Source organism: Thamnophis sirtalis, unplaced genomic scaffold (genome assembly GCF_051295495.1).
Source record: "Thamnophis sirtalis isolate CommonGarterSnake01/CBP01778 unplaced genomic scaffold, rThaSir2_p1.2 scaffold_2, whole genome shotgun sequence".
Taxonomy (NCBI): Eukaryota; Metazoa; Chordata; class Lepidosauria; order Squamata; family Natricidae; genus Thamnophis; species Thamnophis sirtalis.
The window spans coordinates 117,521,043-117,532,857 of record NW_028261382.1 but is presented as its reverse complement, the minus strand read 5'-3'; the positions used below and the strand labels follow the sequence as shown (position 1 = coordinate 117,532,857).

The following is an 11,815-nucleotide window of genomic DNA, read 5'->3' as shown; positions in this document are numbered from 1 at the left end:
CCAGATAAGTGGCTGTCCAGTATCTTCTTAAAAGCATCCAGTGATGGACCACCCACAACTTCTGAAGGAAAGCCATTCCACTGGTTAATTGTCCTCACTGTTAGGAAATTTCTCCTTCGAAGTTCTAGCTTGCTTCTCTCCTTGATTACTTTCCATGCATTGTTTCTTGTTTTGCCTTCTGGTGCTTTGGAACATAGCTTGACCCCCTCTTCTTTGTGGCAGCCCCTCAAATATTGGAACTCTGCTATAATATGTTGCCCCTAGTCCTTCTTTTCACTAGACTAGTCACACCCAATTCCTGCAACTGTTCTTTCAATGTTTTTGACTCCAGAACCTTAATCATCTTAGTTGCAAGAAATGTATTTCATAGAAAATCAAATTTGAGAAATCATCATAGTTGCTCTTCTTTTCACTTTTTGTCTTTACAACATGATTTAAGTCCTAGTCTATCTACAACATGATTTTCCTCTGTTCCCCACCATAATATGGTAGAATCAGGTGTTTTTTTTTAACAACCTTGACCATAAGAATCTCTCATCTTTGGACATACCCAACCATATCTTTAACCTCTGACACATGCCTCAAAAAAAGCTTTCATCATAAAAATAAGAGCTTTCCATTTTTCTTTCCATTAAATCGATTAAAAATGTTTCCTTGGTTACGGTCATATAAGAATGAGAAATAGAGTGATCCACTTCTTTGAGTTTTGCTGGCTGGGTCCCCAGGAATATCTTGCTTCTATTATCCATAGGCACTGGCAGTTGGAAAGCTGCCTTTTACTTTTCAAGAGATTGACACTTTGCCATAAATTCTTTCCTGATACTGACAGTTATTACAGCAACACTGTTCCTGTCCTCATCTCCTAAAGGCTGCCTCTACAATTAAATTATAACCCCCTGCTTTCAGAGTTTAGATCTTAGCTATAAACATCTGATAAAGAGGGTAGAATTGACAGCCTCTCTGCTTGCCCTAAAGAAGCTCTTCTTTCTTCCTTTCTCTCGTTCGCCCTCCCTTTTCTGACATATTTCATCTACAAGTAATCAAAGAACGAGAGCTTTGCAAAACAGAAGAAACACAGTTGTGTTACTGTAGTCAGCTTTAGATTTGTTTCATCCATCTCAGCTATGACTGTAAAAAGCTTTTACTCTGCATGAAATCTCTCTGCGGACCAGCGCAAACGGAATTTTTTAAAAACCTTGCGGAGTCTGGAAGAGATTAAAAATCTGGGCCCGTTCACTGGAATTGCACCAGTCTCCATTAAACAAAAACAATCAGTTTCATGTACAATTGCTTGAGAGCACACGATACAGTGGCCACAGCCCCATGTTAAGTCGATGCAGATGGTGACTTGCGTCCATATAAACCAGGTTATTTTTTTGTAGTTTGCGAAATGCAGAGGTTTGGGGCAACTTTTTCCAGGTTGTTCATTATCTAAATGATGAATCATGGAAATAATAGCCAAAGAGAACTGGCAATCAGCTGGGTTGCATTCTTATGGTCTGTGGCCAAAATATGAACATCAGACCAATTGCTTTATTGTAGGAAGTAAGCACCTACTTTCCTCTTAGGAAAATGAGATATTTTCAGAAATATTAAAAGGGCAGAATATTTCCCCTAAAAGGGAGGCAGAAACTTGTCCCCCCCCCCCACCTTTATCAATGAGACATTAAAGTCTGGACCAGTCTATTCTACATAACAAAGAGCCATAGGAGAAATTGCCCAAAGCTCCTTCATTACATCATCACCCAGCAAGGCTCAACCAAGCCTGGGACACAGACAACCTACAAAGTTACCCCTGTATGGCCCCATGGGAATCTGACAAACAATCAGAATGCAAGCTCAAATTCAAAAGCCCAACAGAGGGCATAAAACCCAGGCACTCTCAGCATCTCTGCCCGTTTTTGCCCACGCCTCAAACCATGTAATTCTGTCCACTATTAAACCATCTTTCCAAGCAGTCTCCATGTTTCCAGTGTCTTTCTTCCCACTTGGAACTGAACCCAGATGGACATTTCTTCCAACATTATATACAAGTAGTCCTCGTGGTACGACTGGCCATATAACAGTGGTTCAAAGCTAGGACAAAAACTTCCTAAAAACTACACACAACCTTGCTTCAAATTTACTTTTTTATTTATGAAATGTTTGTACCACTTATCTCCTCTGTTTTATGCTGGCTGCAGTTCCTGGGTCCCTGCAGTTATAGTCTTCATTACAGTTGTATGTCAAGGACAAACTATAAAAGAAAAATCCTGAAATTCAATATCAGGATATAATAATGGGAGTTTAGTTTAAGGCAAAAAAGTGTCAAAGAAGAACCTCTGATATTTCATATAGAGGAGATGATTTACATCGTGCAAGTGCCGTACATTCCATGTGCATGCGCAGAAGCCCCAAAAACTGCAAATACAGGTAAGTATGGCGGGCTGGTGGGCCCTCCAGAGCACCATACCGGAACGGTACCTGATGCTCCTGGCGGGCACCGGTATGCCCGTACTGGGGCGTACCGGTCATAACCCACCACTGGTATATGTATAGCATATATATTTGTAATTACAGAAAGTAGCAGAGATTACTATATCAAAGTTGGAAAAGGTTGGTCCATTTTAATGGCTTGTCTACTTTCTGTTTGTTGTCTACTTTTTGTTTCCGTACAAAATTATTTTGGTTTGATTACGTTCTATCCGAATTCTTTGTAGAAAAAAATATATGCTTTTTTAATGGCGAAAAGTACAATATACTACTATTTTATAATAAGCAGATGGTGGCAAGGCATGAAATGTTCCTCGGTGAATCAGGAGTGGGAATAAATATTTGTTTTTCACCATTTTGTTATGGCATCTTCGTTCATGCCTACGGTTGTATAAAGAGAGAGAGGGGATTTAATTTTGTTCTTTCCCGCATTCATTTTTGATAAATCAACTATGTTTCCTTCTTTTTATGACAAATCTGACAATTTGGGTAAACTCAAAATGATTAACTTTCTTACCCATTAGCACAGATTAAATCCAATAGATTCAGCAATCCTTAGCATGGCAAGAATTAAGCTCTATTTACTAGCCGTGTGATACAAAGATGAAGAAATTGTATGGGGAAACAGAAGTTTGATGAAAAAACATAAGAATCCAAGACAGATGTTTGTGTCACTGGTTGTAGTGTCCTGGGGTCATATGATCACATTTTACAACATTCTGATAAGCAAAGTCAATGTGGAAGTTAGATTTGCTTAACAACCGTGTTACTAATTTAACAACTACAGTAATTCACTTAAAACCATGGCAAGAAACATCGTAAAATGGGGTAAAATTCATTTAACAAAGTTCTCAGTTAGCAACAGAAATGTTGAGCTCAACTGTGGTCATAAGTTGAGGGCTACCTGTACATAAAGCTGTAGGCACCATATCCTTCCTCATATATAAAGATTTATTGCAAATTTTTATTCAACTTCCTAATTCATGCGACATCAGAAGGTGGAGCTTCACACCCTTAAGTCATACTCGAATAAAGTTAGTTATTGGTTTTTGTGTTATTTGTGATGAATTTTCCATGGTTTTTGCCAGCCTAAATCAGGAGAGCAAAGTACGTTTCTGGGAAGAGAGTTCAAGAGAGTTTTGCAAGAGTTTAGATTTAAAAGAAATCTAAATCCCTGAAAAAGTACCGTAGATCCTGATTGTATGTTTACAGTGTGTTTTAATTTGCCATGTATAGCTTCCGCTAGTGCACAGCAATTAAATTTGCATCTTTCTGGTCTGGCTAAAATATGAATTACTCCAGTATGGTAGTCCTTTAGCAACAGCAATAGCACTTAGACTTATATACCACTTCACAGTGCTTTACAGCCTTCTCTAAATGGTTTACAGAGTCAGCATATCATCCCCAATAAACTGGATCCTCATTTTACCAATCTCTGAAGGTTGGAAGTCCTTAAGCCCCATCAGGATTGAACCCCAAACTGTGGGCAGTGTTTGCCGGCAATACTGAATTCTAATCACTGGGCCACCAATGCTTTCTCAAATTCCCATCAAAATTGAAAACAACATAGCTCAAGTACATATCTACGAGTACCTTGAACCAAATTCTACTGAATTGCATAGAGATTAACAAGATTAAAAACTCTTCAGCAGTGGTGGGATTCAAATAATGTAATAACTTGTTCTGGGTGGGCATGGCCATGGTTGGCATGGCCAGGGGGTGTAACAGGCAGCACTTGGCTTCCTGCACCCCTCGGGAGGAAAAATGGGCCATGGAGGTGCTGCGCCGCACCCCTATGCCCCATTTGAGCCTAGTAGGCCTTCCTACAGCCTCCTGAAAGCAAAAACAGACCACAGGGGGCTGCGCTGCACCCCTCCCCACACACACCCTGCAGCCTGGGAGCAAAAATGGGATGTGGGGGGATGTGGTAGGCCTGCACTTACCTGGGAGCCAAAACAAGACATGTGGGGATTTCTGGAAGGAGTGAGGCAGGAAAAGGCAGGGCAGCCAGAAATTTAACAACCAGTTCCCCCGAACCAGCCTGAACCCCACCACTGATTGTTTATTGTTTGTTTGTTTATTGGATTTATATGCCGCCCTTCTCCCAAAGGACTCAGGGCGGCGTACAACATTAAAAAAAACACATATTACAAAAGTTAAAAAGAAAATTAGATAAGAGTATCCAAAAACAAACCCAATTAAGATTAACAATAACATTTAAAAAATTACATTAAAATTAACAATAATCAATCATTTATTTTGTTTTGTTCAGGCCAGGCCGGCTTGCTGGAAAAGCCAACTTTTTAGGGCGCGTTGGAAGGACCGGAGATCGGGGATTATACGAAGCTCCGGGGGCAGCTCATTCCAGAGGGCATCCCACTGCTCTTCAGTATAAGCGGAAGTAAACTCTCTCAAAATGTTTTTATTGTCATTCATCGTAGGTTATTATTTTAGTAATAATTTTATGTTATGTCAGCAATTAAACTGGAAAGCAGAGATAACAATTTCAAAGTTATAACTTTCAATAATGACTTTGCTGGAAAAGGAGAGAAAATTAGTTGAAAGGACCAAACAAGTATAATCCAATTATTCAAATTAGAAGCTTAAATTATTTACCTTATAAAATCTAACGTTCATTAACATTCAGAGTGACTCACATTTGTTTGAATACCCAGGGCAGACTCCAGCTGGGCTGCTATTACTTTTACGAAAATACCCTTACAGTCAATTGCTTGTTGTCTGCCTCATGCAACCTGTTACTGAAGATATCTCCCCTGGAGTATCTCAGATTACAGTACTGGTAGAACTGCAATTTCAGTTCGTCATTAGTCACTAGTATTTATATGGCATATCAAGGCTAATTCACCAATTCAGATTTATTAACACATTGTACAGTCTGCTTGGAAACATCTATTTCCATCAGCGTCACACAGCCCAAGGAACATGCCAAAAATAATATCAACAGTCAGTAGACTGTAATGCTCTTTGCTGAAAGAACACCACAAAAATCCTTTCCATCTGCTTTTCTTCTGTATCAGCTATCGGATTTATTACTTTGGCTTCCAGGTGTGCATTCCCCCCCCTTCTTATGCTATGCTCTTTAGGGTTCTTATGTAAACTGTATATAAAGAATCATATCAGAATGCACGATTTGACCTTCAAGGGGATACCAGAAGAAAAAGAAGGCAGAGGTTGATGGGTGGAGAGAATTTGATAAATGATGTTGGCTATAAAAGGAGTGATTGTCCATAATAGTGTGAAGTCATGCTCGACAGTGGCAGCATATCAATTAAATAAAGACAGAAATAAAGGTAGATATGTGAAAACAATTTACAAAAGGCAAAACGTTAAAAAAAAACCTGTAGCATCTTGGTAAAAGCATGCACAATTATTTTGGGCTGACAGCTTTTGAGTGGTGCATTGGGTTCTTCTAGCTAAAAAATAGGTAAATTCTATAGGAAGGAGTCCACAGAGCCAGGAGAAAGTTAACAGAATAATGTAAAATAGTCAGTGGCAGATTAAGGCTCGCTGGTGCTCTAAGCACTGACAAATCTTGGTTCCCCTCCTTTGTACATACTGTACAAATCTTCATTGTTTTTTTTCTCTCTCTCTCAAATTTTTGGTGCCCCCTTTCGCCTGGTGCCCTAAGCACGTGCTTAGTCTGCTTAATGGTTAATGCACCACTGAATGTAGTATATATTTAATATTGCATGTTTCAACAGCAGCGAGGATTATATCCTTCATTGGAAAAATGAAGAAACTCTGCGAGATGAAGAGATAAGTAGGAAGATACTAGATTGTGCAGAAATGGATAGACTTACATTGAAAATTGAACAAAAAAAGACACAGAATATTATCAAACATAGAACTTATTTTACCAGTGGTTGGAAAAAAGGGGTGGAGATTAAGAAAGAGCCGAAGTGGCGCAGTGGTTAGGGTGCAGTACTGCAGGACACTTCAGCTGACTGTTATCTGCAGTTCAGCGGTTCAAATCTCACCGGCTCAAGGTTGACTCAGCCTTCCATCCTTCCGAGGTGGGTGAAATGAGAACCCAGACTGTTGGGGCGATATGCTGACTCTGTAAACCGCTTAGAGAGGGCTGAAAGCCCTATGAAGCGGTATATAAGTCTAACTGCTATTGCTATTGCTATTGCTAATCTGTACTGTTAAGCAAATTACATATCCAGACAACATAGTGTTTATTAAGCACAAATAATGTAAACAATAGATAGATAAATAGATGATAGATAGATAGATAGATAGATAGATAGATAGATAGATAGATAGATAGATAGATAGATACAGATACAGATACAGATACAGATACAGATACAGATACAGATACAGATACAGATACAGATACAGATACAGATACAGATACAGATACAGATACAGATACAGATACAGATACAGATACAGATACAATTAGGTAAGCATGACTGTTCCCCCCGTATTTCATAATTTAATATTCCTGTCCTATTAAAAATTAAAGTCTAGTATCAAATTTAGGAGAAACTTGGGAAGAAACAATCAAGACTTCTAAGAAAAGCTTCTGCCTTTTAGAATCAAACAAGAAACACACTACAAGTATAGTCCACTGTTTTCACAGCCACTACCGAAGCCCAGTTCTCAATGGGCCATGCCCCAGTAATGGACTGCAGCCCAAGGGTTGGGGGCAGTGGTTGGTTCCGGATCCCATTGTAAGTGGTATGGTGCAACAGGGCCATGCGTCCATCACATGCATGCGTGCAGCATGGGTGCAGCATGGGTGCAGCATGGGTGCAGCATGGGTGCAGCATGGGTGCAGCATGGGTGCAGTATGAGCATGCTTACTTACTGCCCGCGACAACTCCTCAACACTCCAGCTGCTTGGTGGAGCATTGCGCAGGCGCCGTACACTCTGTGCGTGTGCGTGAAAGCCCCAATTGGCTCAAATACTAGTAAGGAGTGCGGGTGGGCGTGTCGGCCCTCTAGAGCACCGTACCGGAATGGTACCTGGTGATCCCAGCAGGCACCAGTACACCCATACCGGGGCGTACTGGTCATATCCCACAACTGGTTTTGGGGGGGGGGCTGCTTTAGAAAACTTGAAAGACCAAGTTAGGGATAGATTGTCATGGAGAAAATCTATCTATGTGGTCACTATGAATCAAAATACCACATAATTAATTAATCACTTTAAAAAGCTAAAGGTTTAAATCAATTAAGCCGTAAAATATTTAAAGGATCTCACTTCTTCCCAAACATAGGAAAGTAGGCAGGACTAAATATTCAGTATACCGTATAAATAGCATACAACGCTATACCTGTATAGCATTTTGTTCTTTTTGCATGAATTTTGTGTCCTTTGTGGCAACTTTCAAAAGCTCCCAAACTTTTATTTTACTGGGTAAATATTTTTCAACCTCAATTAGGTTTGTCTATAAATATGAATAGCAATTCTATTTCTTTCTAGACAGTTTGCTTACATTTTTCAAGGCTTTTAAACATCCATTGAATTTTAACACCGCCATTCTTGACTGCTGTTTTATTGAGTGCTTTATTATTTTTATGATCTTGTTGTTATTGTATTTTTATTGTATTATAAACCATCTGGTAATGCTTCACTGAAGAGAGAGAGAGAGAGATACAAATCCTTAAGTTACCTTCACAAATCAATAAGAAAAGGAGACTCTCATTGCCAGAAGCAGAGCCTTGGGCTGTTGGATGTGATCTAAATTGTCCTCAATTGATGTGGAAAGGAGGTTCAATGTTGACATGACATTTTCCCCAGTTTGCCAGCATAATAGTTGGTGTCAGTGGAGGGAAATTAAGCATGTCAGAGAGTGTCGGTTGAGACATGAATCTCCTGCAGAAAAAAACTATTTTCAAGATCAAGACAATGCTTTTTTGTTGTGGACAGTTGGTGGTAGTCATGAAAAGTTATATCTGGGCAAGTCATACCAGAGAAAACCCAGTTCTATTCTCTTTTGCCAAGAATCATGTGGCGGTGGCTAAAATACACTGATTAATGCCCAACTGTTACCTTTTAAACTCATTTTTCAACAGCAGAAACTTACCAAAATAATACCCCAAAATGAGTCCTACAAAATGTACCTTAAAAAAAAAGAGAAACAAGAATCAATCCACTACGGGAATGCTGAATTAGACAGGAAAGAAAAGGACATTACAAAATAGAACTTAGGGCAAGCCGTTCAACGAAATTGGGAACAGCGTTTAATCATATATGATGCTGGAAGAAATGTTCATCTGGATTCAGTTCTAAGTGGGCAGAAAGACACTGGAAACATGGAGACTGCTTGAAAAGATGGTTTAATGGTGGTGGGCAGGACCGCCTGGTTTGAGATCCTGGGCAAAAAAGGCACATGGGTGAGAAATAGAGATAGATTTATTCCCTTTGTTAGGCTTTGAATTTGAGCTTGTATTCTGATTGGTTGTCAGACTCCCATGGGGCCAAGCAGGGGTAACTTTGTAGGTTGTCTTTGAGTCCCAGGCTTGGTTGACTCTTGCTGGGTGATGATGTAATGAAAGGGCTTTGAACAATTCCTACTATGGCTGTGCCTGGAGGAGGTAGATCTTTGTTATGTAGAATAGACTGGCCCAGGCCTTAATGTCCCATTGACAAAGGTGAGGGTGAGTTTCTGCCTCCCTTTCAGGGGAAATATTCTGCCCTTTCAATATTTCCTAAAATATCTCATTTTCCTAGGAGAGGGGTGGGTGCTAACTTCCTACAACGATGAACAATTTGTTAGGAGCAACAGTATTCCTGATGATAAGGTGATTAAGTCTGTGTGGCCCTTTAGAATTAATTCAGGAAAAAAAGGGGGAAATATAGCATCTATTTGCAGTTGTTTAAGGTGTAGGATGAAGCTACAACTAATAACAGCTAATTACTCAGCTAGAGCAGACCCCTCCCAAAATAACCCTCCAGAATTCCAAAAAGAATTAAGATACAGTAATATTTAGGAAACTGGTACTTTCCCAAAAAATGTCAAGATGCTAGTTTGGAGGTGAAATGAATTTGTGTACACTAGAACAATTTCAACCAAACTGTTAAATCAAACTTCTTGAAACCATTGGTGAGCCACAATCAAATTATCTGATAAAAGGATGAAGCTCTCACTTTTTTCTTCTAGCATGTTGACTTGATGCTTTTTTTAAAGGGAGACATTATAAGGATTATCTAGCCATTTGCAATTGGCAAATGAAATGCAAGTAAGCCTGAAGCTCTGAAAGGGACCTGAAACATTTAGCTTCTCTCTGGATTATTTTGAGAAAGCTCAGTTCACTCCAGGCAACATCCAAATTACCTTGGAGCAGAGTCTGCATCATCCTTCTCAAAATAAGATAATCCTAATTAAGGCTGTGCAAAGCATTTGAAAGAGATGCTTTGTAACAAGCATTAGCTTTGATTGGGAGCTGCCCAGAGCTGGCTGAAAGATGAGCAGCTATATACATATTTTAAATCAATCGATAAAATGAACACATTAGCACAAGCAAGGCACTTCTCTTCAAAGGATTAACACAGTTGCAAGGTTCATGCGACTGTTTCCAGGCATCCCGGGCTGTGTCTGCATGATACATCCATAGACACTTTTCTTTACAGTCAGCTCCAGCAGAGGTGCAGAGAACTGAGGACAACTTCGGAAGCAACTGTTCTGATCCATCTCCCCAAATAAGACAAACCCTTTGTAGTTGAAGCAATGATTCTTTAATAAAAGCGCCAGCAGCCCGATAAAAAGTTTCTCTGTCACAGCAGGCTAACAGGTCTGTCCGGCAGGGAGATGAATAGTTGTCTGCCACACCTATTCATCTCTGTCCTCTGGCTTTTATCCCCAGAGCTAGGGTGAGGCTTTCCTAGCAGTGGTGGTTCTTCCGTCCCAAGGATCGGCCCATAGATTTCCACTGCTATCCTCTCCTCTGCCTTCTGTGCATCCATGCATCAGGCACTGGACCCAGCTGTTCCTCCTCTTCCTCACCAGCCACCTCCATACCTGGGGGCTGTTGGTTCTCCATCTGAGGGCTGACAGACGGCCCAGGTGCCACCTCTGTTTCTCTTTCTGCCAGCTCCATTTCCTCTTCCCCCTCGGAGCTCTCAGGTTGCCTTGATGCTAACCCTGACTCCCCTACCTCCTCCTCATCTGCTGGAGGGGCCGGTGGCTGACAGGCCACAACCACAACAATTTGTGCATTGGACATGGCTGCTTCAAGGTAAGGTGCTTTAAACACTTGAAACCATGTACAAGACATCGCTTTGTTGTGTCTTTCACATGCCAATAATAAGCCTGGTAAAAACAACTATGAAAGAAAGAATCATAGCAATAGAATGGGGTTAAACTCCGTACTCTGTTCAAAGGCTAGGAGAGAACATACTATGAACAATGGAAGGACCTCCATCAGGTCAACCTTCCTCTGCAACCCCAAGGCCTCTTCACATAATCAGATTTTTTTTTGTTCTTGTTGAAAAACTTTTAATGGGCCAGTTCTTCTTCAACAGTGAAATAACCAGCTCAGGCTGTCACAGAGTATTTGCGAAAGGGATAAAGTTGCTCTTTCTGTTGCTGCTTCTTGGTCTTCATGCTTATTTAGCCTCCTCCACATGGCTCGTATCTCCTTCAAACGCAGGTCCAGCGGCTTGTAATTCTTGCCTTTCTTGTAGAATTTTCTGAGGTTTTCTTTCTGGTTCTGGTTAATAACGGTCAGTTCTCTGGCAATGGAGTTGTGAACCACCCAGATGTTGGAGAGTTTTAGAAGCTGCTCCTCCAGTCACCTTGGCAACATGGAGCTGAGACAGTCCTACCTTGAGGCCATCGACTGTAGCTGTTTCAATAGTTCTTTCTTCTTCTTTTCTCGCAAGTCACAGGCTTTAATCTTGGCCAGTGGTGGAATAAGGCTCATTGGTGTCCTAAGCACTGACAAGGTGGACCTCAAAAATTTTAGCAAAGGGTTCTCTGCCCAGTTGCTGGGTGAGCATGGCCATGGTGGGTGTGGCCTAATTGGCCTCTTGCACCACAGCATGGGGGTGTTTTTGCCCTCCCTAGGCTCCAGAAGCTTTCCTCAAGCCTCTGGGAGGGTGAAAACAGCCTCCTCAGGCTCTGGAGACCCTCTGGAGGCCAGAAACGGGCCCATTTACAGCCTTCCCAAACTTCTGCTAGGCCTGTTATCACCCTCCCCAAGCTTTTGTGCATGCCCTGCACTTACCTGAATCCAAAATGGGCCACTTGGGGACTCCTGGGGGCAGGGTAGGCAGGCCAGCCAGGAGTGGGATTCAGGGGTTCTCTGAACTGCACAGAATCTTAGCTAGAGGTTCTCCTGAACCCTTGCGAACCCCCAGCAGCCCACC

At 41.1% G+C, this 11,815-nt stretch overlaps 1 protein-coding gene across 1 annotated transcript; it reads right to left on the bottom strand.

Moving 5' to 3' along the window:
- Window positions 1-10,982: 10,982 nt before the first annotated feature.
- Window positions 10,983-11,370, bottom strand: RPL35 (ribosomal protein L35). Its single transcript, XM_087703569.1, is given in 4 exon segments — window positions 10,983-11,049; window positions 11,051-11,220; window positions 11,222-11,281; window positions 11,284-11,370. Coding segments are annotated over 4 exon segments (384 nt in total).
- Between the last annotated feature and the right edge of the window lie 445 nt (window positions 11,371-11,815).